Raw genomic sequence first — 27,763 nt, forward strand, 5'->3', positions numbered from 1 at the left:
CCTTAAAGTTTGGGGAAAGGTGGCACTGAATTTCTACCTGGGACCTGCCTGGGTCAAAGCTTTTCTGCTGAGAATGTGAGGAGCAGAAGTGGCCTCTGTGTGGAATTTGTCCTTGCTTGGAAGCTGTGCCTGGCCATGTCAGATCACAGTTAAGCACAGAAATCAGGTTAGAAATTGAAATCTCAGTGTCAGCTTCATTATAAGTCAGGTCCTTAATTTTAATTGATGGCAGAAGTTTGCCTTGTAGTCATTTAGCATTCCATTGTATGAGGGCAGAGGTGGTTGGAGTTTGTGTTTCTTCTCTTTCTGAAATAGTTTTCCTCCCTTAGTTTCATATTTGTTTTGCTGGAGCTCAGTCCCACAGCACATCTTTGTTCAGTGTGCAGTGCAGAGGGTCAGACAAGTGTGGGGTGGAGAGCACAGTGCTTGTTTGTGATAAATTCAGATTATCAAAAGTGTCTGTAATACACAGTTTTCTTCCTTTTGTACCATCACAGTTTTGCTGCAAGTGAGACTTAATTGTCCAGAAATACTCCAGTGTTTTTTTTAGTGGAAGTTTCCTTTATGGGGATTATTGTAGAAAAGGATTACAAAGATTTTCTGCAGCAGTTTTGTTGGTTTTACTCTTTTGCTGTTCTGTAGCAACTGCAGTTGGGAGCAAGTAAGAATTGTGAGTTTAAACTGCCTCTGAAAACTGCACACTTGTTTAATGGGGTGAGTTTGTACTTCAGAACAAATGAAATCAGATTTATTTGAATTGCTCAGCAGAAGAAGAGTCAAGCAGCTCTATCTCAATGTTCTTTCAGGTGTAATTCAGACACAGGTAAAAGTCTGATAGTCCAGGTCCAAGGCTGGACCAGGAACTGAAGTCCTAAGCTTTAACCCTGAGTGATTACTGCTCATCTTGAAGAGTTGTTTTAACTGTTTAATGCCCAAATTGCCCTGAATATCTGTTGTGGGTGCTAATTACTGATTTTACTTAGGCTTAATACATAATGCTTAACATTCTTTGCTTTGTTAATTATTTGTGATTTGCTTCATGTCTCCTCTTGGAGCCAAACATGGCTGTGTCTGTTTTAGGCTGAAAATGATGGATAGATAAAAAATTATAAAATTCTGTCCCCTGGCTTGTGTGTGGTAAAAGATTTGAAACAAAATTGGAGATTTCCCTTTTTCAGGAATGCTTTTTATGTTTGGTTCTAGGTGTGTTATGTCTGTCAAGTGTGGTTTGGTAATTATTTTTGACAGGTTTCAGAATTGCAGAGCAGCAGTGGGGAATGGGGACTGATGTTGCTTCAGCAGTGGTAGTTTGTCTTGAATGGATGAAAAGTGATATTTCTGAGTAAAGGGAAGTGAAAGCTATAAAAAAGTAGTTTACCACAATCTGGGCTTTTTTTTCTAAATGAGGATTGATGGAATTGGAGAGGAGAAAAAATCTCAGAAAAAGAGTGAGGAGTGACAGTGAGGTTGCAATAACACTGCTGAGGAAAGATTGGGATATAGCTGTGGGAGGGAAGCTAATTTGGGCTTTTGAGGCTGTGGTTATGTTCTCTATGCTCATGAGGTAACATCATTTACAAGGAGCAAGGCCTAGTAATGGGTTTGTTTGTAAGAGGTAGTTTGAAATCTGCTATAGATGGGGAAAAAAACCACCCAAGGTTTTAATCCTGTTCTGTATTCCTGAGTGTGTTTCTGTGTTTGAGCTCTTCAGCTGTTCAGAGAATGACTGTCTGTATCTGGAGAGAGAAATAGGCTACTGTGTTCTAGGGACTGCTGCTCTGGATGGACTAGAGTGTGCATTTAAAGTGTGCAGTGCCCCAAAACAAAGAGCATTTAGCAGCCACATAAACAGGCAGTGGCTGTTCAGCTCCCCAGCAGTAATTCACTTCTCTTTCTTGCATGGCTTTGGAAGCTGGGGCACTTCAACTTGTCAGTCAGGAGTTTTTCTGTCCTTTCTTGTGAGGCTTTGCTGTTCTTGGAATACCTGTCTTAAATGAAAAATTAGTATAAAAAATGCTTTTGTGGTGGAAATGTTAAGAGTGACCAAGCCAGGCTGTCACAGCAGACCTGATGGATTGCAGCTCTGGATCAGCTTTGTGAAACTTTTTAACTTTTCATTTTAAAGGTGCTACCCTAAATGCTTCTGGTTTCTACTATAGGAATGGGGTTGTGTGGTAGCTGTAGCTTCACAGAATGCATTTTGGAAGAGCTAAAATGAAGACTAAAGCTCTCAAGGGATGCAGAGCTGAAGGAAGAGTTAAAAGCTGGGTGTTCCAAGCTGTCCTGTCTGCTCCCCCCCTCCCCTCCTTTCTGTTCTCCCTGACTTGCCTATTTAGGCCACAGCTGCATGTTTGGCAGCATTTCTGCTTAAAGAGGCACTCCTTCCCACTCTGCTGGCATGGCTCTTCACCTAAGTGCACACTGAACTTGTTGGGGAAGCTGATCCAGCTGAAAAATTGGTAAAATGGTGGTTTTTTTTCACCGGGTTATTTTTCGGCTGAATTGAAGCCTGATGTGATTGTCAGAGCTCTGCCTGTGCTTATACCAGCAGAGTGTGGAGTGATCAAGTGGCTCAGAGGAACAGGAGGAGCTCTGGGAGAAGATTGCTCTCTGTAGGACTGTATGTACAGGCAATGCAAGACCCTAATTGATCTGAGTGCTGTGCTACTGGGAAGGGTAAAACCAGCTGCTGAAAAGGACTTTAAACCTTTGCTGTTCCAGATCCATACTTTGAACGTGTGCTATCTGCAGACCAGCAATAAAATAAATATTACAATATCAGAATTATTTTCTGATGGAATTTTTACAGCACACATGGAGTGGGTTTTCTGCTGTGTCCACACAAGCAGCCTGTGGAAATGGGATTTGTTCAGTGTTGTTTGGAGCTTTGTTAGTAAAAGGAGCTTGTTAATTATCAGTGCAAGTTGAGTTTCTTTGAAGCTGTTGTAGGCAATAATACCACTTGAATGGGAGGTGGGTTATTACTGCTTGCTTTACTGTAAAGCACTTAAAGATAATCTGACAAATGATAATCTTCTTTTATCGTGTCTTATCAGTCTTAATATGATTTGAAAAATGGATCCCCTCTTTGGGGTTTCATCTTCACCTAAACCAGTGCATTGTCTTGCATTAAATGCTGTGGGATTAGCCTGCCTTTGTTCTTACGGTGTGTGTGCAATTAAATCTGCTCTGTGTGTGCCTCTTGAGCAAAAACTGGTTACTGATGGTACCCAGTTAAGGCTGCAGTTTGTCCTTTCATCTGGAGGAACTCTGTGCTCCCACAATAATTTCATTCTATAAGGTGTTTTAGTAACTGCCCTAAGGGTGTTTTTCAGGCTTTTTTTCCTTTTTTTCAATGCTCTATGGTATGCAGGACCATAATTGTGTCTGCAGTATTTTTAGTATGGAGTGAAAAGTTTAGCAGAACAAGCCAGGGTTCAGGAATGATGTGAAACTGAGGTGTGCACTTTCAAGGAAATGATTGAAAGGAGTAAAAAACCTTGGCTTAGATTGATATTTAGGTTGTGAATATGAGCACGGGCAACAGTTACCCTGTTCCAGTGAAAATGAGAGCAGATAAATACAGGAAGTATTTATTGATCCAAACCAATTTGGAGTAATCCCTCTCCAGAAGCAGTGGCGACAATAACAATGCAAGGAGACTTTTCTAGGCTTTAAACTTGAGTGAAACACGTGGAATTACAGCTTTGTTAGATTGCCACAGCTCAGTTATGCTCTTTGGAATTACAGCTCTGTTATATTGCCACAGCTCAGTTATGCTCTTGCAACATGCACCTGCTGCATTCTGCTTTTGGAAGGTCAGTGTGTCAGTAAATGGAAATGGATGCTTCTTCTATGCCTTTTGAAAATGGGGAAAGCATAAAAAGGAGTCTGAAGAGGTGAAGTATTGATAACCTGTGTGTGAACATTGATAATTTTATGTAGGATTTCCTTACTGAGTAGTGCTGCCAGGGCCCTGCTCCATGAGGCTGCTCTTACCTGGCTCTGTAGTGACTGGAAGATTTTTGGCTTGTTCATTTTCCTTTAAAATCATGTACCACCATCAGGTTCTGCTCCTGTGAGCTGATATTACTGAAAACAATTATTTTTGAGGCTTCTCTGCATGACTGTAATTCAGTGAGAGAAACAGAAGTGGCTGGAAGCTTCTCCCTTTCCTCTCCTAACTTATCACTCTTTTGTTAGGCACTGGAGGAGAAGCTTTTAATTTGCTCAGCCATTCTTTATCAAAATGTATTTCCCTCCCAGCAATCCACAAGTGATAGCACCATGAAGAGAACCAGCATATTTAGGTCACATGTGAAGCCCCTGAGGCAGTTCTGCTTGCATCTAATTCTGGAAGAAAATTTTGGGGTCAGGAAAAAGAGGGTTTAAAAGAGTTGTGTTGTAAGGAAGATTGATTTTTTTTGTTTTTTTTTCCCAAATACATAGAAGGCATTTTGTGTGGAAATGTTTCCCTTTGCATTTACAATTGCAGTTCTTAAATTAATGCTGTGGGATTAATGTGAGCTCCAAACACACAGAGTTGTGTGGCACTCTGGTTTTGAGAACCTGAGCAAGGATAATTGCATGTATTCAGGAGCAGTTAAAGTAATTGAGACTTCATATTATAGTTCCTTATTTAAAATATGGTGTAATTTCTGATATATTCTTGTTTGTTGAATGCCAGTAACTGTATTTTCCCATTCCTTTCAATGACTATAAAAGATATTTGAGCCCATTCTTTGATCCTTAAAAGCAGTGATTTTAGCTGGCCTTTGTGCTGTTGTTGAATGATGATTTGGTAAGTCATGAGCTATGTTTGTGCTTATAAATGTAATCTGAAGGTCTTGCTTTATTACAAATAACTTGGGAGTGAATTGGTCCAGTGGACAAGAACTACATACTGAAATAAAGCTTTGGTTTCCACAAAAATATAATGACTCTCAAAGACACTTGTTTGAGAATTCCTGGGCTATTTTCCAGTGGAATTGCATAACAACCCCCTGACTTTTCTGGTACTGCTCCTGGTGCATTGTATAGGGAATGATATACAGGAATATTGGAGATAATAAAGAAAAACATGGATTATTTTTTAATAATTACCCAGTTTGGCCTGTTTTGAAGTGTGACCGTGGAGTGGGAAGAGGAACTAAAATTCAAATTGCACCTCATGCTACCTGTGGGTTTATTGGCACCTCAAGGAGCTGCTGCTCCTGAGAGAAATGTTCCTTTGGAACTCTGGCAGTTCCTGCCCTGAGCTGAGCCCAAATGAAGATTGCATGGCTTGGGCTCCTTTTGGATTCATTTTATTCCACATCAGCTTCTCCAGACTTTATTTTTTCAACTCCTAGCAAGTGTTTGTGGTAGGATAGGTTCTACAGGAGTAGGGTGAGAGGTGGAAGGATGGATTGCTTCTCTTGGAGAGTTGGTAATGGTTCAAAGCAACATGGGAGACTGGAATTGGGAACAATTCAGTTTACAGGTGGTACCTGCTGGTTCATGCTCTGCCTTTCACATGAAAACTCCACTCCCAGTGCACTGAGATTTGTGTTTGGGGACATTTCTGCTCATGGATCAATCTGAGCAGGCAGCAGTTGAAGTTGAAGCCTGTAGTGTTCATTATTCAGCCCAGCAGTGAGGAAATGTCACTGTTTATAGAGGTAATAGTGAAACATTCATAAGCTGTTTTATTGGAATGTGGAACTGGCTGCAGTGGCTTTTTGCCTGGAAGTTTAAAACTTTCTGTATAATCCTTCTGCCTTTTGTCAGTTCTTCTCACAGCTTCATGTCATTGTTTTGATTTAGATTTATTTGTTTGTTTGAAGCTAAATCTTGCACTCCAAGAAGTATCCAGGATCTTTCATTTTATTCCAGAGCCTTCTGGAAGTGGTGAGCTGCTCTGGAAAGCAGCAGGAGCTGGCAGCAGGGCTGTGTTCCTGCAGCAGGACACGTGCTGTGCTTACCCCAGCTCATTTGTGTCTCTCAGTAATGAGATGCCTCAGAGGAAAGGGCAGGAGGAAGACAGAATTGAAAACAAAACAAACCCTTGGATGTTCTGCATGTGAGCTTGGTGGTGTGACTGAGGAATTCATCCCAAGCCTGGTAGCACCAAACATGAGCCTGGTTCTGGAACATTCTCATCATTGTGTGGCTCTGAGCTGGTGCAGCTGTGGCACCAGGTCACACCTCTGTTACAGAAATGCCATGCTGGGGTTGTACCCTGCATCTCCTTCCTGCTGCTCACTGCAGAACTTCCCTTTGTGCCCATAAATTTGTGTTTATGTATGCTCTGAAATGCTTTTTCCAGGGGTTTTATATTGCATTCAACTGGAAGTTGTTTGGCACCTTCTTCTAAGCAGGGTCTTTGGTTCATTTTCTTACAGAGCTTTTATTCCTCTTTTTGCCACTTAAAAATTTCAATTTAAATGTCATTGTCCCAGGGGATGGTGGGGAGACTGATGGAAGACTAGAAATGGAGATAACTGAAAGTAATTATCTGCACTTGTTTTTGGAGTCATTTTAACCCTTCCCTGCTTTATTTTCCCTGGGTGGTGTTTCCTAAAATAAAGTCCCAAAACATTTGATAATTTTTTTTGTAATGATCTTTAACATCCTTGCAGGACAGTAACACTACCAAAATATAAAATATATATATATATAAGAATTGTATAAACAAATTATATATATATCTATATCTACATATCTGTTGTGCAACTGTTGCAAAACCCACAGAAAAGATCCTGATCTAAATGGACATATTTGAAACAAACACTTAAAATAAATGTTGGTATTTTGCTCAGATTAGTAGACTATATATATAATTTTAAGAGGAGCTATAAATATGCCTTGGAGTTGTCAAGATTCCATGTGTTAGGAATCTCAAAGTCCAGGCCAGAAATTAGCATTGGTTTCTGTTTAATAATGATTTTTTTTTTTTTTTTTTTTAAGAAGCTGAGGCATGTATGCTTGGGCCAGAATAGAAACACAGGAAAACACTTGCAGGGGGTGGGGAGAAAAGGCAACTGGGCAGAGGGAGATTGTTCTGTAAGGTTCCAAATGCCACTAAAGCTGCATTAAAAGGAGCTGACAGGTAGGGGAATGATCAGAAATTGGGATTCTCCAGCTTCATGGAGCTGTGTATTTATCTGTGCTGGGAAGTTCAGTTGTATTTGTGACCTTCAGAGGCCCTGGGTCAGGCAGGCTGCCTGGGATGCAGCTGGAGAGCAGCCCCTCCTCTGCCCTTCCTCCTCTGCCCTTCCTCCCTGCCTTTCTGCAGGCTGGAGCAATTGCTGAGTTCATTTTCCTGCCTTAGGAGGAGGCACTTGATGCATTGTGTGAGCCACAGCAGCCTCCTGCATTCTGCACACCAAGATGAAAAACCTCCAAATGTTTGGCCTGAGCTTTGCACCTGAAATGAATCCTTTGGTCAAAGAAGAGTCTGAGACAGCAGGGTGGTTTTGAGGAGTTGTTTTTTTTATTATTATTATATCTACAACAGGAATGCACAGCAAATCACAGAGTTCTAATTTTTCTGTGATAATACTATTACTGAATTTTAACCTGCACTGTGTGTTTTGGATTGGCTTCAGCAAAAAGAGAAAATGAAGTTATTGCAGAGCTCTCAGTGACAAGAAAGGCATTGCCTCAAGGCTTCTTTCCTCCATGTGCAGAACAATGGCCCAGTATGTTATTTCCAAATATATTGTTATTTGCAAACAGAACAGCAACCCCTGGCTGCACTGTGCCGTGCAGCCTATTGAAATTCTGGCTGTGATTCCAGCAGAGATTTTTCCATAAATAGCTCTGTACTACTTGGGAACACAAACAAACCCTGAGAAGATCTGAAGTAAGGTCTGCTGAGGGACTGTTCAGCCTGTTATTAGTGTGTACTTCAGGGTGGATATTGTGGTGGAGTTTTTCTGTAGGGTTATGTGGGGGCTGTCTGCAGGAATTGAAAAGTAAATAGTTGCCAATCAAATTAGATGCCAGGACTCAAGAATCACCTGTCTTGAGCATAGGGGGGAAAATGATAATAAAAATTAATATAAGCAGAAAGAAGTAGATTTTCTTTCTGGATTTTTAAAAATGAAAGCTATTAGATAATGACTAAGCATTAGGTTAGGGTTCCAGTAAATTCAACTTGAAATTAAAATTATTTATTCTTTCCATGAACAGACATTCAAAACTTATACTGATTGGATGTTTGTTATGTGAATTATCTGCACAAGGAAATTAGCTTTATTTTCCAGTGCTGTGTAGGTAAACACCCACTTGTATAAGTAATACAATAATATTTTACAGAATGTTCAGTTATAATTGGTATAAGCTGTCTTGAGTAATTTGTAGTCTTGAGGAGAAACTTGTAAACATTGTGTGAATTAGAAAAGAGGTGAAGAAACACTTCTGTGTTTTTTCTGAGTCACAGGGCTGGTTCTCTGCTGCTCCTGTTGCTCATCAACATTTTTTCCTAAGAAAGAAGAAATCCCCTTTGAAAAGCAATCAAAGGCCACAAGAATAACTTTGACACTTGAGCAATCCCTGCTCAGCACCTCAGGAGTGTCAGATCTCAGAGCTTCAGAACCCTGGGTGTGTGTGGGGTGGGATGTTCAGCCTCTCCTTTGGGGATGCATCTGAGGATTCTGGAGCCACAGAATCCTGCAATGCTTTGGACATTGGAAGGAATCCTAAATCCCACCCAGTGCCACCCTTGCCACAACAGGGACACCTCCCACTGTCCCAGGGTGCTCCAGCCTGGCCTTGGACACTTCCAGGACTGGGGCAGCCCCAGCTCCTCTGGGAATTCAGTCCTAGCCCCTCCCCACCCTCAAAGGGAGGAATTCCTTCCCAATATCCCACCTCAACCTGCTCTCCTTCACTTTGAACCCATTTCTTCTTGTCCTGTCCCTCCAGGCCCTTGGGAATTGTCCCTCTCCATCTTTCCTGGTAGGAAGAGCAGCTGAACTGCTGCACCCTTTTCTGTTTGAAGGCCTAGGTGGTGTTTCTGAGCTTGTTCATATTTTTAATGTCATGAACATTGTTTTTCATTCCTTGTAGGCACTTTGAGAGCAGCTCCCTAAGAAACTGGAAGTATAAATAAAGCAGATCTGCACTCCAGCAAAGCACCTCTACTCCCAAGGGGTAATTAGCCTGGGTTTGTAAAACAGATACATTGCCAACATATTTATCACACAGGGAAGAAATAAAGCTGCAGTAAGACTCAGTCAAATGCTTTTAATGCATTTTGGGGAATCCTTATGCTCTGTACAACTTGCATTTCAAAGCATGCCTTAGGAGAATTATGGAGCATTTGTGTGAGCATTATGGATAAACCCTGAGGAGCCTTGAGAGGATGAACTGTGACTTAGCTCTGTGCTGAGGTTTTCCAGGGAATGGATTTGGGGCCTCCTGAATCTTTTCTAGATTCCTAGGATGCACTTCAGCTCAGCAGGGATGTTCTCTACAGCTCACAAATGTCAGAAATAGATTTTTATTTTCTTTGTTTCAGCATTGAAGCTTATTCTGGAAAATCAGTAAACATGAATTTTTGTCTTCCGCAGTGATTGTTACCCTCTTGGAAATTAGATATGTAGTATTGCTGCAGTTTATTAATGACAGTTGTAAGTTAAAACTCTGCAGGCAGACAAGATGTTGGAACAAGTCATGTAGCAGAGCATTCAAACCAAGCAAATACTGTGTTAGAGGAGAAATAATCAAATCTGGTATTTATTAGGTTTTTTTGCCGCAATTCTCCTCCTATTGCTCAACAAGTGCCAGTTTTGTGAGATGTAGTGACAGAACATTCAGGCACCTGAGGGGATCTCAGATGAAGCAATTGTGGGCATGGAGTTGGTTCCTGCTGCAGTTAATTTTGTTGCCCTATAATTAGCTATGTATCATCTGTGTGCAGTTGCACAAAGGACAGAAATGATGAGTAACTCCAAAACTAAATTCTACACAATGCAAATAGACCTAAAGCAATCTGGCATCTCTGTCTCAGAAATCAGTGCAGGTTTTGGTGGCTGAGAGTGTTTCTAGAAGAGCTGGAACTGGTATGGATTGTGTATAACTTAGTGCAATTACAGTAATTTCACGTTTATAAGCTGCACCATTTTGACTAAAATTTTGGTCCGAACCCAAAGTGCGGCTTATAATCAGGTGTGGCTGATAAATGGACAAAGAATGAAAAGTTGCTGTTTTAGTTTGGAGGACAGATGTCTGCTGAGAAAGGCAGAAATGGAGAATGTAAACCCCCTCCCTCCAAATTATTATCATTTTGAAATCAAGGGGTTCTCAGGCAAAGATATGGGAATAGGAATAACAGTTCTTTACTAGGGAAATTAAAATAGAAATACAGTGCTACAAAGAAACAAACTCCAAACCCTGACAAAGTCAGAGTACAACCTGACACCCCATCAGTCAGGCAGGGTGTTGGCAGCAGTCCCATCCCATGGTGGCTGCATCCTCCTGCAGTGACAGATGTGGCTCAGCTGGAGCAGTGCTCCTGGACAAGGTGCAGTTTCCCTCCGGAGCTCCAGTGGTGATGTGGAGCAATCCCGTTTCCCTCTGGAGTCCAGTGGAGAAAGGGGCTCCCTTAGTGTCCCAAACCCTCTGTTTTTATCTTGGTTATAAATGTTGGGCTCTTCCCCCTGGCTGGAGCAACTCCCAATGGGATGCAGTAATTTTATCAGTGCCACAGTGGGACTCAATGGCCATGAGCAGAAAATGACTGGCTGGAGGAAGGATGGGCTGTGAAAAGATAAAGAACACTGCCCCAGCTGGTTTATAAACCATGACCATGAACAGGAGATATCCCATGAGATAAAGAACACTGCCCCAGCTGGTTTATAAACCATGGCCATGAACAGGAGATATCCCATGAGATAAAGAACACTGCCCCAGCTGGTTTCAATGGATGCCCATTAGCAGAATATCTCCCACAGAGATCAGGATCACTGCCCCACCCTCAGCAGATGGTGACAGAACAGAAACCTTTGATCACATCCTGTATTGTGTGGCTTATAATCTTGAAATTACTGTACTTTGTAATGGCTGGAACAGGAAAATTCTAAGGAAAAAAAGCTATTTCTTGTGTAATTTAGGAAATGTTTTATATGTATTCAAAACTGTAGAAGCAGAGTACCCTGACACTGCCATACTGCAAACAAACCATAGATTTCATTTTCTTACCTTTTAGCAAATATTTCACTTTTGGATAAAAGAAAATTTCTTTTAGGTGGAGTTTTATTGCTGCAGCACCATTGTATGTTCATTTTTTCAGTGCATTTAAGGAAGGTTTGGTTTTATGACTCTGGTGGGCTGTTAAAAACTTTGTTGTTTCCTGGACTTCTGTGGCGCTTGATGGAAGTTTGAGGTTCTGGGCTGCTTTGCATCAGAACAGTTTTTCCAGGCTGAGTGTAATTGGTGTGGCCTGTGATGGCAGCAGGAACCAGCAAACCTAGGCCAGGATGTCAGCTGGATTTTTATTTTTTTATTTTTAAATTTTTTATTTTTGTTTTTATTTGAACTGCTTTTCTAGGTTAAATGTAATTGGTGTGGCCTGTGATGGCAGCAGGAACCAGGAAACCTAGGCCAGGATGTCAGCTGGATTTTTATGGCAGGTGATTTTTTTGAAACAAATTAAGAATTATAATGCATTTAGTTGCTTAGGTAGGATATTTTATATCTTTTGTGTCTGTTACATTTTTATTTTAAATTTCCCATCAAACTCATCCTTTGTCATGCACAGCTCTGACTGTGGTGTTATCCAACCTCTGGAACTGCTGTTCCTGGCTTTTTTTGGTAATCCCAGACTGTGAGTGAAGAGGAGTTTTCACTGTCATTGAAAGAGGATTGATGCAACACTGAGTGTGACACATCCTCAGTGGGAGGCCCACTCTTCTTTTCCTCTTCCCTGCCTGAAAATAGATTTGAGCTTCAGGAGCTGGAAGCTTTCAGCAGCTGAATTTTGTGGTGTTAGGAAACTTGAACCTCATGGTGGCTTTTCCATCAAACAGGTACCTGGCATTTAAAAATGCTGAAACACTGGATTTACTGTTGATTACTTTTTATTTAAAAGCAGAACAATTCTGCTTGGAAGGAAAAAAACTTGTGGATAGATTAAGTCCTTTTTAAAAGAAATTATTATTATTCTGTAATATTACAAAGAAGTTCAAGGAGATGCTGTGACCTTCAAATGATCATTCCTGGTCCTGGATAAATGTTGTAGCTCCACAAACTGAACCACTCATCCCCTTTGTGAGGTGATTTCAGCTGGGCACCAGCAGTGGGGCTGGATTTCTGCCACTCAGCCTCTGCTGTTTATGATATTAATAAACTGGTGTCAAATGTCCTGGGAACTGTTGGTGCAGGTTGAAAGACCTTTGTTTCAACCAACAATAGACCTGAATTAGCATGAATAGGAAAAGCAAATAGGCACTTCCTGTCATATTTGAGGGAATATTTGAGTTTGGGAAGCGTGGTTATTAAGAGATGTGAGCTGAATGTTCATCACTTGCTCTTTATTATCTTCCTAAATATTTATATTGATCATGTAAGGTGCAATTCCTTGTTTGAATACAGTATTTAGGATATTCATAGGGGGAACAACTCTACACCTGTCTAATGAGGATTTAAAAGGGAATTATTGCTTTCCTAATCACATTTATTCCTCAGATGAAAACTTGGAGCCTCTTGCAAAGACCAGAGACTCTTAGGATAAAGTGAAATCATGGAGTGGTGCCTCAGCTCTTCCTGAGGCTGAGCTGCCTCTCACAGAGTGCTGGAGCTGCTGTTTGTGGTTTCCAGGCAGAGGATGCCTTTAGAGCCTCCAGGGAATTCTTGTCAGGTATTAAATAATCCCTTCATATTGAGTTTGGAGTATTTTCAGGCTGATGGAGCTCGTGTTGAGTTGATAAAACAGCTCTGCCTTGAATTGGTGAAGTCCCCAGTTTGGAGCAGTGTTCCCATGGGGTTACTGGGACAGCAGCAATCTCCCAGAGCTGGGGAGAAGCTTCAGACACACCCCTCCTCAATTCCAGGGTGGGAAGGACTCTAAGGTAGATCAGCTCACCTTGGGTGTGTGTGTAAAATGCACCCTCAGAGGTTGGGGCAGCTCCCAGAGAATTTGGGAACTGCAGCAGGGGCCACAGCTCCTGTTTTGCTGATATTATATTTTTCACACCAGTTACTACTGGAGCTTTGTTAACCTTTACCTGCTAAATGTGCAGTGCCTGGGTGTGGGCAGCCCACTCAGCAGGAGTTTTTTGGGGGGTTTATTTGTCTGATTTGTTGTAAATATATTTATTTTCCTGCTTCTCTGCCTTCCTCTGTTCTCCCAGGTAAATCATGTCCAGCCTAGAGACAAGGCAAGTGCTGGGATCTCTGCTTTGCAGCATCTTTTGAACTAAATTCATTCAGTTGATAACTCTCTTGCTTGGTGGAAGGAGGCAATTTGCCTCTTGATCTCCTGTGCATGTGTTCTGAAGGGAACTGCAGTCATATCTGAAAGTTTAAAAATAGAAAGTAATTAATCAACATTATGAGGGTTAATGGTTTGTATCCAGAAATGAAAGAGCTTTGCATTTGTCTATATAGAGAGAACATTCTTCTGTTGCTGAGAGTTTAACAGGAGATTTTTGAAACACTAATAAAAATTTTTTGGGGTTGAAAACTCCAAAGCTATTAATTTCTCTCATCAGATGAAATGGTTTCAAGAGGTCAGTTTAGGATTGTTTCCTGCTGACAGGAATCCTAACCCCATAGGGTTTCTTTCTTCTGTAGGGTTGGTGTGAAAGTTTTACAGAGTGCAGTGGCAGGTGGGGTGAGCAGAGATAAAACTTCCAGCCCAGAGTTACACTGGTATTGCACAGAAATAAACCTGCAGCCAATGTTAGAGTGATCATGGTGCAGGTATTGCACAGAAATAAAACCTGCAGCCAATGTTAGAGTGATTATGGTGCAGATATTACACAGTGGATCACACCTCTAAATCAATTTAAGGTATAAAAGTTCTTCCCAAAGCTCATGGTATTATTTTTTTCAGTGTGAATACTTTCTTTTCATGAAGATCCAATTTCAGAGCAATTGTTTGTCATTTTCTGTGGTAGGAAGCAGGAACACATCAGTACTTGCTGCTGTTTGTCATCTCTGGTTTCCCCTGCCACCACAGGTGTCTTGGAGTCTTGTACTGGAGACCTGAGCTTCCTACTATAGCTGGAGACAGGAAACCAGTGCTCTGAGCTTTAAATCAGTTTTCTTTCTGTCCTAGCAAAGCCAGATCCTGGCCCTGTTGTGGATGCACACAGAAATGCACTAAATTGTCATTTTGGGTGTGGGTTGGATGCCTTTGCAAATCCAGCTGTGCTAACCTGAGTTGGGGTTGCTCCTGAGTGGGTTCCTTGCTTTCCCCCACTGCAAATTTGCTCATCTGATGCCTTCAGCTCAGTGAACTCTACAAATGGAGTAACAGAAATGCCACAAGTTGCCATTGTTCATGGAAGTTTGAGGTGGTGGCAGTGTCTGAAGATGATTCTAAATGTTCCCTGTAGGGATTTCTGCTCCTTCTGAGGTTTGCTGTGTTTGCACAGCTCTTTGTTGGGGAAAAATAATTGTAAATTTGGTGGTGGAATCTTGCCCTGAGTGGAGATGTTGAAGCAGTTGCCCCAGTGAGGCTCAGTTGTTTGCCAAACACAGGAATTAAAACACTCAGTGCTGCTGCCTCTCCAGTCTGGATTGCAGTGTTGATCATGGATTGTGCTTTCTGTGAATTCCATTTAAATGAGGATGTTACTTTGATGGCACAGTGAACTGGAGATCACACACAGATTTCTGATGCATGAGAAGCTGCTGTTCCAGATGAGAGATCAGCAGATGGTGATTCTGTTCTCTGCTTTACTATTATCTTGTAAAACACTTACTCTGCATATTTGTCCTATCTCTTATAGGATGCTAAGGGAATGAGTATCCAACTCGTAACTTGTAGAAGCTTTTGAGTCATTTCTGTGATGATCCTGTTCTCTGCAGTTCCAGTGCCATCTCTCACTCTGGCTGTGCATGGCACAGATGGGTTTGGAGTTGTTCTGTGAGCACTGAGCCCAGTAAAGTTATTTATTTCCATAAAACTAATGGCAGCAAGACTGGGGCTGGTGCCACTGTTCCTGCTGTGGGAGGGGATGGAAGTTTGCTCTTTGTTTTCTAGGAAGCCATGAGGCTTAACAAAAGTTATATGCATGAATTTAAGAAACCACCTAAATAACATTGTTTTGTACTTGAACATTAAGTTGCATTATCTCCAGAGTATCTAAATGTGACAAATGCAGCTGTAAGTTCATCCACATAAATCCTGTGCAGTCTTGGTGTACTGGTTCTTTCCCTTTCCCTCCAGTTCCTCCTCCCATTAAAAAAAAAAAAAAATTGCTTAATTCCAGCTCTTGCTTCTGAAGGCTGGTGATAACAGAGTGTTCCTGCTGTCATTGCTGGTTCATGGGTTTGACAGCACAGGGAGTGATCTCAGGAGGATGTGGCACACTCTGAGCTCTGCTTTGCCATGCAGGAGTAAAGCCCTGCTTACCTGAGCCACAGTGAGCAGGGCAGGCATGGGCCATGCTAATGTGACTGCAGAAGTAACAGCAAAAACTTCATCAAGAGATATCACACTTTTAGGGGGCTACAGTCAGAGTACAACCTGACACCCTGTCAGTCAGGCAGGGTGTTGGCAGCAGTCCCATCCCATGGTGGCTGCATCCTCCTGCAGTGACAGATGTGGCTCAGCTGGAGCAGTGCTCCTGGACAAGGTGCAGTTTCCCTCTGGAGCTCCAGTGATGATGTGGAGCAATCCCGTTTCCCTCTGGAGTCCAGTGGAGAAAGGGCTCCCTTAGTGTCCCAAAACCTCTGTTTTTATCTTGGTAAGAAATGTTGGGCTCTTCCCCCTGGCTGGAGCAACTCCCAATGGGATGCAGTAATTTTATCAGTCCCACAGTGGGACTCAATGGCCATGAGCAGAAAATGACTGGCTGGAGGAAGGATGGGCTGTGAAAAGATAAAGAACACTGCCCCAGCTGGTTTATAAACCATGGCCATGAACAGGAGATATCCCATGAGATAAAGAACACTGCCCCCGCTGGTTTATAAACCATGGCCATGAACAGGAGATATCCCATGGAGATAAAGAACACTGCCCCAGCTGGTTTATAAACCATGGCCATGAACAGGAGATATCCCATGGAGATAAAGAACACTGCCCCAGCTGGTTTATAAACCATGGCCATGAACAGGAGATATCCCATGAGATAAAGAACACTGCCCCAGCTGGTTTCAATGGATGCCCATTAGCAGAATATCTCCCACAGAGATCAGGATCACTGCCCCACCCTCAATAGAAGGTGATAGAATAGATACCTTTTATCACAATCTGTATTGTAACATGAGGCTTATAATCTGGTGCAGTTTATGAATGAACAAAGAATGAGAAGTTACTGGCACCCAGAAGTTCAGCTCATACTCAGTGTGGCTTATAATTGTGAAATTACTGTAACTCCTGCTCTGTGCAGAGCTCCCAGTTTGCAGCAGCCAGCAAGCCCAGCCTAATGAGCAGTGCTGGAGCTGCACCCTGGGCTCCCTCCCTGGGTCTGTGTCTCCCCAGCACTGAGGAGTTGGCCACCACACAAATCCCCTTCCCTGGGAAGGAGGGCAGCTTTGTGTGCTGCACAATTCCTGAGCTGGTGCTGGGGAGAGAGCAGGGGAGCAGCTGGCTCTGGCAGAGATGCAGGCACAGAGGGAGGATTTCTGCCACAAGGGCAATAACCCCTTTCTGCCTTTCCATTTCTACGTGCATTTCTTCTTGTCCCTGTATTTTAAGGGTTTAATATATTTTTAATGCCCTCTTTAGTAGAGAAGAGAGCTATTTAAAGGACTTGTGGAACAAGTCTCAAGCAGTAAATTGAAATTCTCCCAGCTGCCTTTGGGTTTGTTGCCTGGGCACTTCAGGGAGATGGAATGAATGCAGGGAATCACTCCTGCAAGTGAATGAAGAGGGAAATGAAGTCAATAGTAAAAGTGGTCATGGTGACTTTAGAGCATCCAATCCTTGTGTTCCTTCCCCCTCTCCTCAGACATGAATTAGGGATGAGGCTGGAATGCAGAGGCTGTTTTCTTTTGTAGCAGCAGCACTAAACAGTGCATGGCATTTTGCTCTCTTTTCCTGGGGTGTGAAGCTTTGTGTCCTGTGTTGGGAGCTCTCCTGTGCACACAGATGTGTGATCACCCTGCTTTAATCTTGTTGAAATAACATTCCTGTTCAGTTTGGGATTATCACCTCACTGCCCACCTTCAGAGATAAATGCACAATGCATCAGGACTCTGGATAAAGTATAAATCCAAATCACAAACAATGGGGTGTTGGTGGGATGACTCAGTGCATTGTGGAGCTGCTTAAAATATTTGAAGCCTTGCAAGAACTTTTGTTTTTTCCCCAGTGTCTTTCATTGTTTGTTTGGGTTTTTTTTTTTCCCAATGATGAAGTTATCTGCAAAACAACCATTATTGGAGACAAGAAATCCAATCAAAAGGCACAAATTTCTGTCATTAGCTGTGGCTGGAGTTTCTGGAAATTGCACCTGTTCAGAGTTTGAAGCAGGGAGATTTTGCCTCACCCTGGATTGGAAAAACCCACAAGTGATTTCCAGACATTGAACATCTGTATTCTCTCCTGGACAGATGTTCTTGCTCTCTCCAGGAAGAACGAATCAGGTCTGTTCAGCAATTGTGCATCAAATTCCTCCCGTCTTTATCTCTCATGATGTTTGTCCATTCCTCAGTTTGAGGCTGTTGGAGCTTCTGCAGATTTTAATATTAATCCTAAAAGTTTAGGTGGTTTCTTCATTTGAGACAGTTTGGAATGATTGATTGATGCTTAGTTTGATGAAAATGACTTTTCCAGGCTGATAATGAGGAAGTGAGCTCCACATTAGGGCAGTGAATTCTCCCCAGGACAGAATTACATTACCAACCTGTAAACAATCTACTCTGCTTTATGGACTGGATTCTTTTGGAGTTGCTCCTTTGGAAAATTCCAGAAATTATGTTTTGAACCACTGGGAAAAGTATTTAAACAATACTTTCTAAACAATTTTAAAATACTTTTTTAAATGCTACAATTTTTTTGTCCAGTCCTTGAAAACATCAGGAGATTGCTCCACTTGTGTAAACACTCTGATTGACTTGCTCTCTGCTTAGGCAGCAGATCAACATGATTCCAAAAATTTGCACAGAAACCTTTTGGGTCTGGTGCAATAAAGACTCTCTTTGTTCCTGCCATGATTGACTCCCTGCTGCAGAGTAGGTGACATGTTTTGCCTACCAAGCATGTTTTCTAAGCAGAGTTTATAGAAAGTTCATGGAACATTAAAATAGATAGCCTTTTCTCTACTAATAAAATCCCCTTTATTCTATTATTGGAAGCAAATTTAATCCAGAATTGCTTTTCAGGTTTCTGGAATGAAGTCATTGCATTACAGTTTTCTTTTGCTGGTTTATTCCCTTTTTTCCACAGACATTTGGACAGTGCTAAAACTTCATCACAATTTTTTTCTTTAAAGTTTCAGAAAATTGTGGCAGTGCACACTCTGCATTCACTGCAGCATGGGGAAGGCCCCCAAAGTGTGGAAGTGTTTTTAAATATTTGTCACTGAGTTTTTCTTGCTTTTAACAGGGGAAAAGGCATTTGAGATCTGTTGGATCCCTTTATTTTCCTTTTTGAATTGGAACTGCTTCTCTTTCCAGTGCACTGCCCCAGTGGCCTCAGAGCCTTACCTGAAGCTTTGAGATGTGTTTTATCCTTTTCCTGTTCCCTGTCAAAGCCAAACACTTTGTTTTGATTTTCCTTTTTGGCTCCTCAGATTCCTGTCTCCATGTGTACCATGGAAGAATTTAGTCCTGCTTGAATCCAGTCAAGTCTCCAGATCTTGAGTTTTGTTGGAGCACTTGAAAAGTGAAGATGTCTCATTTTAATGACCTTAAAGCAGCTGGTGAAAACAAAGATGATGTGCAGGAGGGAAGGAAAGCTTGGCCAGGTTGTAGAGGAGGAAGCAGATCTGCCCTGTCTCCATGAGCTTATGGGTGAGGGACCAAAATCTCTCTTCAGTTGGAGATTTTTGTCATCAGTGGCTTGGTTTGATTAGAGAGTTTTACATCTCTGTGGTGGGGATCTCTGTGTTTGCATCATGTTTTACACAACCTTGGAGAAAACATTTTCATTCATGAATGGATTTCAGGTTGTGTAGGTGATTCCCACCACACCTAAAAACCATTATGTGACAGCATTTGGCAGTCTCAGAAGAGTTTCTGCAACAATGAGTGTCTGTGGTTGTTCAGGAGGGGTTTGGGTGTTAAATGAGGGGTCAGTGTTTGTTTAGGAGGGGTTTGGGTGTCAGATATGGGGTCAGTGTTTGTTTAGTGTCAGGTAAGGGGTCAGGGGTTGTTTGGGTGTCAGGTAAGGGGTCAGGGGTTGTTCATCTCTGTGCTGGAAGAAGAGGGCACTGAAATCCTGTTCCCAGCAGCCATGGGTTGGTGACAGCAGGGCACTGCACATCTGCCTCTCCCCTAAACATCCCTCCCCAGTGCTCCTGGCCCTGGGAAAGGATCAATTCCCAGCCTGTGGCAGCAGGAACAGCTCTGTGTTTGCAGCCTTGCACCTGGGGAGAGGAGGGAGAACAGCTCAGGGCTGAGGATTGGGGATTCTGTGCTGTGGGAGTTAGAATTATCACTGGATAAAAGGAGAAGATGGGTGCATGGCTTTGGCAGTGAGGGTGTTAACACAGATGGGGATCCCCACGTGAATCCAGGCCCTGGGGAAGGTGAGAAGTTCCCTCTGTCATTTCTCTTGAAGCCACCCAGGTGAGCAGCAGTGCCCTGATGGCTCTGCCTTGACAGAGTGTGGGAATGTGGAATTCCAAACTGGGTTTGAATTTACAGCTGCTTGATTTCTTTGTAAGATCTGTATCTTGGCCCTGGTTTGGGATTGCTTAAGCAGAAATCACTTTTATCTGTCACCTTGGAGAGGGAACACTCCAAGATTTCACTGTGGAAAGCACACTGGATTTATTGATGTACCTTGAGATTTAAAACTCATTAATAAGTTTCCATTGTGATGGCTGCTAAGGAATGTTTTTGGTATGAAATGAAAACTGATCCAGGTACTTGGAATGATCTGTATGGTGTCAGTCAGGCTCTGGAGAGGTTTCAGTGCCTTGTCACTCCTTGGGGGTGTGGGGTGGGGGTGCTGGAAGTTTCTTTGTGCACTTGAGTCTGATCAAGCAGATGGATCAGTGTACCATGGGAGAGCTTGGATTCTCCTGAAAATGAAAATAAATGCAAGAATGGCTGGGATCTGTAGAGAAGTGCTTGTCTTTCTGCTATGTGTGAGATTTGTGTTAGTAAATACAATATATAGCATCAGCAGACCTAGGAAAATAAACATTTTTATGCTTAATTAAAGGTTTTTCTGGCTGCTGTTGCTGCCTGTTCTAAACTTTCCAGTGACTTTCACCACATGAGTACTTTGATTAATTTATCCATCTGTTCTTAGTTGGATATGAGACTTCTAAGGGATTTTTTCTTTGCCCTTCTTTTTCCACACACATGGACACTGGATCTGCTGATAATTTACTGTATTGTCTTATTAATTCCAAGACTATCAGAGCTTGTAGTGTTAAATCTGTGTTTTTCACAGGAGTGATTATTATTATATATTATTATATATATTATTATTCTGTGTGCTTGTCACTGCTGAGAGATGTTAGTGTGTTTTTCTTCAATTAATTGATGACTTTTCCTATTGGAGGAGTGCAACCATGTGCTTTGCATTGTGTGGAAGAGCCAAGATTGGGCTGCTTGGTTTGCACCTCCCTCTTTCTGCCCACTGATGAATTATTTTTTTATCTCTGTGCCATTAATTCCATCTCTGAGCTCAGTGGTTGCACCTCAAGCCTTGCAGGTGTGAGATAAATCACTTCATTTTGGTCACACATTAAAGAATGACTGAAGCAACTGCTGCCTTCAGGGGGAAATGATGAATTGATGATGGAATTCATGTTTTTGTGTGTGTGTGATCTGGCTCCTGGCTCACTGAGGCACAGGCTGAGGTTGTGTTTGTGTCCTTTGCTCTCTTTGGAGCCTTTCCAGCCACTCTGAGCAGTGCCAGGGAGGTTGGTGGGGGCATTTCTAGGGCAGTTTGTGCTGTAGAATACAAAACCCTGTGGAGCTGCTGTTTGGCACTAAGTCAAGCAGGTATTGATCTTTTTTTTAACTCTAAAATGTTCTGAATGCAATGGAGAAAAAAGAAACCATCCCCCAGAAAATACTGATTATCTACAACTGCCTGCAAGGGAAATGGCCTCAAAACTTGTGCATGTAAAACTTTCAAGCAGAAAATCAGATTTATGGAGTTGTGTTGCAATTTGGGTGCTTCAAAAACAGTTTGGATTGTGATTCAAGGACCATTCCAAAGGTGCTGCATCTGTACCTTTGGAAATGTGTGGGCTTCAGTTGTAATTTGTATTTTGTGATGTGTAAACAGCTCAGTTTGATACTGGGGATTGCTATTCTTGTCAGTGTATATTCACAATTTAATTTTAGCACTCCCTATAAAAACACTTGTGATAACATAAACCTTCATCCAGAAGAGAAACTCAGGATTTTTGAAGACTGTTGAGGTTTTTTCCAGCTGTTTATTCCTTGCATTCCTTGTTTATTCTATGATGTCTGAACTTTTCTCCCCTGACACCTTTTGTCCTTAAGTTACCAAATGTGTACTGAGTCCTTCAAAAAAAACAAACAAAAGATGCTTTGAGGTCATATGGATAATGATTGTATCTAAATCATGCACTAGGAAAAATTGAGAAAATAAAGGTACAGTTGTGCTAGGAAAGTGCATTCTGTATTATCTAACTTAAAGTAGAAAATAATTTCTAAGTTGATATTAATCCTTCAAGAACAAAGTAATGCACAACACTGAGCTTTATAAATATTTCTCAAATGTACAGCTTAAAAAATTACTGTTATTTTTTGGAAGAAACCTCTACTTGTATTTTAGAGATGCCCTTTAACTAAAACATGATTTTGTGATGGTTTGTTTTTGTTTTTAATCGTGGCTTTCTTGGCCACTTGGTATTGAAAGGAATGATTAATCTGTGGGTTTATTTTTGTTCTGCAGCTGATATAATTTCTACAGTAGAATTTAACCATTCTGGAGAGTTGTTAGCAACAGGAGACAAGGGAGGGAGAGTTGTCATTTTTCAACAGGAGCAGGAGGTGAGTGCTGTCTGTATCTCATGTTTTCTCTAGTCCCTTTTTAAAGATGAGATGTTTTTGTAAAACCTTTACACCAAGTGCATGCCTGTGTGATAAGTGATTACAGTTCTGAAATTTAATGAGAACTTTGTGACACTGGTAGAAATAATTTTAAACATTTTTTGACTGTGGTGTGAACAAACAATGTTGGAAGTGAAAAACAGAATAGGACACCAAGGAGCCTTGAGGGAGCTGAAATTGCTTCTTTTCCAATGATTCTTCTGTGAGGATGATTTCAGATTTCACTGGACTGGGGATATTCAAAGTTGCCCTTGAGCAGGTGACACTGTGAGCTCAGATGTCCTTCTCACCCTGCTGTCCATCAGGTAAAACCACAGAATCCTCAGAGCAGAGATCTCTCTCCTTTATCTTTGTTTTTTGGTCTTTAGGCTCTGCCCCCATGTCAGTGGGGATTTTTTAACTGAGGCTGTAGCTGGAATTGCTGTGGTTAGAATGGATTTCAGGGAGATGTCACTGCCTCTTTTTATTTAATCTTTCCTACAATTTCCATTTGAAAAGTCCCAAAGCTGCTGAATTCCATCCCCAGAGCAGGGGCTGGGCTGTGGGCAGGGCTCTGTCCCTGTGCCAGCAGCTCCCCTGGGTCACTGGGGACATCTAGTGGGGCTGCCTGGCACCAGCTCTTCAGCTCATCTGTGCCTTGTTATTGTTTGCTTTTTATTCCTTTATTACTTTTAACTCTTGAGCTGAAGCTTGATGCCTTTAAAAATCCTCCTGTGTAGCTTAAAGCTGCAGCAGTTCCTTGCCTGCTCTCAGGTGAGCTGTGGTTAAATGACTCCTTGGTTTTTGGAACATAATCTGAGGTCACATCCTCAGGAGCTGAGACCCAGGGCTAGGAAGAACCAGATGAAATTTTTGACATTTTTTTTGCTTCTCTGTGTTTTGGGAATGATTTGTGTTTAAGGACTTAATTCCCTGATGCACTGGTAGCTGATTATTCCAACAATCAACTATCCAGAGCAGGTTTTATATATGAAAATGTACAAAAGAAAAGTTTTGTTTGGAATTCTGTGCCCCCTTCTACCAGAGCTCTGCCAACCTGGGTGACTTCACCCACTGCCAAAGTGCTGCCACCTCTGGGCTGGAATGTGGCAGCCAGTGACATCAGCTCAGTGCCAGGCAGGAAGTGGATACTCAGGGGATACTCAGAGGATACTCAGGGGATACTCAGTGAATGCTGCATCTCCAGGAATCTGTGTAGGCACAGTGCAATTATCTCAGTTGGAATTTAACATCATGCACTTGGGCCAACACCTCTCCTTGTTCGGAATTTCTTTTTCTCTTTGAGCACCATGAGACTGAGAGTTTAAATTTTTATTTTATCCCAGTGATGGATTTTACATATTACTGGGTTTATGTGTTATTCTGGTCCTGTGAGGTTTTACTAGAATACAAACTTAGGATATTTAAGCATCAGTTGTTATGGCAAGTCTGGAATTGAAGGAAAGTTCCCTGGATTTCCTAAGGCATTTCCTACAGCACAATAAATTTCCTTTCCAACTGTTCCTGACCCAGCTTCACTTGTTAATTCTGACTGAGCCTTAGAACAAAGTCCCTTCCATTCCCCAGGGTGGGAAAAGCAGTGTAAGGGACAGGTGTGGTACAGAATTCTGTGATTTCTAAGCATTTTGCCCCCTTATCCTTTCCCTGCCCTGAGTTCATTTTAAAGTGTAAAATTCCTGCCAGCTCTCAGGGTATGAAGCACAAGAAAATTATGCAAGGAATGTGACAAATGTGGGCCAGCAAGGGTTGGATCAGATGTGTTTTGGGGAGGTGCTGAGGGATGAAATGAGCCCATGGACATGAGACAGCAGAGAAGGAAGGAGCAAAGTCCCCAGCCAGGAAGGTGTCACAGCAAAGGCATCTGATGGTGCAATCTCTGCAGTGGGTGGGACAGGAATAAATCACCAAATTCACCTTGAAACCACTTCAGGTAAACGTGGGGAGCACCAAAACAGAAATGGATCCAGTTTTCTGCACCCAGTGGATGAAATTCAAGGCTCAATCCATGCAGGGCAATATTTTGGTGCCTAAGACACAGCTTTTGGAAGGAGGAATTGTGCAGGTTTTTGGGTTTTGCAAACATTTCCACCTGCACAGGTAACTGCAGGGGGGACTCTAATGCCAGAGCTGTATTCAGCAGAGGTGCTGAGCTTTTTGCCCTTCTAGAATGAGGAAGAAAAAGTTGCTTAAGCAGTTCAAAAACTCTCAGGGGACTTGGAGATTTTAAACCAGAATAGTGGAGCTGCTGGTGTAAATTTAGAGGTGCCATGTGGGATTTCCATGGTGTGCCTGGAAAGCTGAATGTACTTACAGAGTAGATTTGCCATTTGTGTGTCTGTATTGAAAGGAGGAGGAATATTCCCTTTAAGCAGGAAAAGTGGAAAAATTAAAGACTAAACAAGTTGAGGGGGTTTTTTTGGTTTTTTTTCAATAAAATATTTAGGCAAAATATTATAGTTTGTTCAGCTGCTCAGCATAAATGTGAAAACTTGTTGATGTTATTCACATTCTGGAGAGTTTCTAGAAACTTTAGCTGCTGCATAAACTCTCTTCTCTGATGTTTTCTTAGCCAAAATAGTAGAAACTTGAATAAATTTCTTGCTGCAGAGTTGATGTTCATCTCACTTGCTTGACAGGCTCATGAAAATCAAGCAGGTTGTACCCCAGTGTACATTGCACATGTCTTGATCATTTAATTCTCTTTTCAGAACAAAACCCAGTCTCACAGTAGAGGAGAATACAATGTTTACAGTACCTTTCAAAGCCATGAACCAGAGTTTGACTACTTGAAAAGTTTAGAAATTGAAGAGAAGATCAACAAAATTAGGTGGTTACCCCAGAAAAATGCTGCTCAGTTTTTATTGTCTACAAATGGTAAGTTTGTTTTGCACCTTAACTTGTTATTATGTAGGTTTGCTGTCAAGATTTGGTCTAATCCTCTCCAAAGAGCTGGAATCAAGGAGGGTTTAGCTGCCAGGATCTGGGGATGTGGTTCTGGTGCTCCCCTGGGCTGTGTCCCTAGCACAGGGTGCTGGATTTGGGGTTCACTTTATATCCCAGAGACCTTCATGTGTATGTGAGTCCTTTAATTACAGTAATTTCATTATTATAAGCCACACCATTTTGACTAAAATTTTGGTCCAAACCTGAAGTGCGGCTTTTAATCAGATGCGGCTTATATATGGACAAAGAATGAAAAGTTGCTGTTTTAGTTTGGAGGACAGGTGTGTGCTGAGAAAGGCAGGAGCCTCTCTTTAAAATGGAGAATGTAAACCCCCTCCCTCCAAATTATTATCATTTTGAAATCAAGGGGCTCTCAGGCAAAGATATGGGAATAGGAATAACAGTTCTTTACTAGGGAAATTAAAATAGAAATACAGAATTCCAAAGAACAACCCCAAGCCCTGCCAGAGTCAGAATCCAAGCTGACAGCCGTCAGTCAGGCAGGGTGTTGGCAGCAGTCCCATCCCATGGTGGCTGCATCCTCCTGCAGTGACAGATGTGGCTCAGCTGGAGCAGTGCTCCTGGACAAGGTGCAGTTTCCCTCTGGAGCTCCAGTGGTGATGTGGAGCAATCCCGTTTCCCTCTGGAGTCCAGTGGAGAAAGGGGCTCCCTTAGTGTCCCAAAACCTCTGTTTTTATCTTGGTAAGAAATGTTGGGCTCTTCCCCCTGGCTGGAGCAACTCCCAATGGGATGCAGTAATTTTATCAGTCCCACAGTGGGACTCAATGGCCATGAGCAGAAATGACTGGCTGGAGGAAGGATGGGCTGTGAAAAGATAAAGAACACTGCCCCAGCTGGTTTATAAACCATGGCCATGAACAGGAGATATCCCATGAGATAAAGAACACTGCCCCAGCTGGTTTATAAACCATGGCCATGAACAGGAGATATCCCATGAGATAAAGAACACTGCCCCAGCTGGTTTATAAACCATGGCCATGAACAGGAGATATCCCATGAGATAAAGAACACTGCCCCAGCTGGTTTCAATGGATGCCCATTAGCAGAATATCTCCCAGGGAGATCAGGATCACTGCCCCACCCTCAGCAGATGGTGATAGAACAGAAACCTTTGATCACACTCTCTATTGTAACGTGCGGTTTGTAATCGTGAAATTACTGTAATCATTCACAGCAATTCCTATCCTAACTGAAAGTTGCTCTAACTCTTCTAAAAAGAACAAACTGTGGAGGAGGTTTTTTAATGCTTTTTATCTCGTCTTGTTTTCCCCAGGCAGCATTTTTGTCTTTTTTTGGTGCCCGTGGGCGGCCTTGTCTTGTTTGAAGGCATCAGCAGTGATGGCTGGTGGCTCTGCACAGGTCTCCTTTTAAACTGTGGCTGTTTCATTGCAGATAAAACAATAAAATTATGGAAAATCAGTGAAAGGGACAAAAGACCCGAGGGTTATAATTTAAAGGAGGAAGATGGACGGTATAGGGATCCTACTACAGTTACAACACTACGGGTGAGTAGCTCACAATCAACAAATTCCTCCTCCCCCTCTACCAGCCCTTGCCTCTGGGAGGAACTGAATCACATCATGAACTTCACCTTGGCTGTGATGGCAGAAATCCTGACTCCTGGGATCTTTGCTGCTGAAGCAGTGCTGCTGCCCTGCTGGGTTGGGATTCACTGGGTTGGGATTCACTCTTGCCCTGCTGGATTTGGATTCACCCCTGCCCTGCTCTGTGTGTTGCAGGTGCCAGTGTTCAGGCCCATGGACCTCATGGTGGAAGCCAGCCCACGAAGGATATTTGCCAATGCCCACACATATCACATCAATTCCATCTCCATCAATAGTGACTATGAAACCTACCTGTCTGCAGACGACCTGCGGATCAACCTGTGGCACCTAGAAATCACAGACAGAAGTTTTAGTATCCTTTGGCCATTGTTCTGTGGGATGGGAGCAGCACAACTGCTGGGTTTGATTTCCTTCATGAGAAATGTTTAATATATACACAGAGAATTGTTCTCCATTAATCCTGGGTATTTATTAGTTGTAAAAGTTTTTACTTGTGGAGAAGGAATGGTTTGGTTTGGACATTAAAGCTCATTCCAGGTGGGCAGGACACCTTCCGCTATCCCAGCTTGCTCCATGGACACTTCCAGGGGTGGAGCAGCCCCACCTGGGTCAAGTTTCTAATACAACATTTTATCATGCAGCAGTATAAAGTTCTGTATGAAAATCTTGGGAGATAACTTGTGGTATAGAATTCATTACTGCTGGAGTGTGGAGCAAGACTGAAGCAGGTTTTTGCTGCTGTAAGAATTATCTTGAAATTGGTACAGAATGTGATTTTTGCTTTGTAGACAAATTGTGTGGCTTGATTTAAACTCTTACCTGAGTTGTCCCTGGGTCCCACAAGTGCCTAAAACTGAAAAATCCCTTGG

At 42.2% G+C, this 27,763-nt stretch overlaps 1 protein-coding gene across 5 annotated transcripts in view; it reads left to right on the top strand.

The window, feature by feature from the left end:
* The window catches only part of PPP2R2A (protein phosphatase 2 regulatory subunit Balpha), a 38,100-nt gene that overhangs the window by 6,354 nt on the left and 3,983 nt on the right, over nt 1–27,763 (top strand). For all 5 annotated transcript variants that reach the window (XM_033081244.2, XM_033081246.2, XM_033081245.2 and 2 more), the window contains exons 3-6: nt 22,208–22,305; nt 25,074–25,239; nt 26,722–26,834; nt 27,069–27,246. In XM_033081244.2, the coding sequence (XP_032937135.1) occupies nt 22,208–22,305; nt 25,074–25,239; nt 26,722–26,834; nt 27,069–27,246 (555 nt within the window). The remainder of the gene's footprint in view (nt 1–22,207; nt 22,306–25,073; nt 25,240–26,721; nt 26,835–27,068; nt 27,247–27,763) is intronic.

The sequence above is a fragment of the Catharus ustulatus genome, chromosome 27 (genome assembly GCF_009819885.2).
Source record: "Catharus ustulatus isolate bCatUst1 chromosome 27, bCatUst1.pri.v2, whole genome shotgun sequence".
Taxonomy (NCBI): domain Eukaryota; kingdom Metazoa; phylum Chordata; class Aves; order Passeriformes; family Turdidae; genus Catharus; species Catharus ustulatus.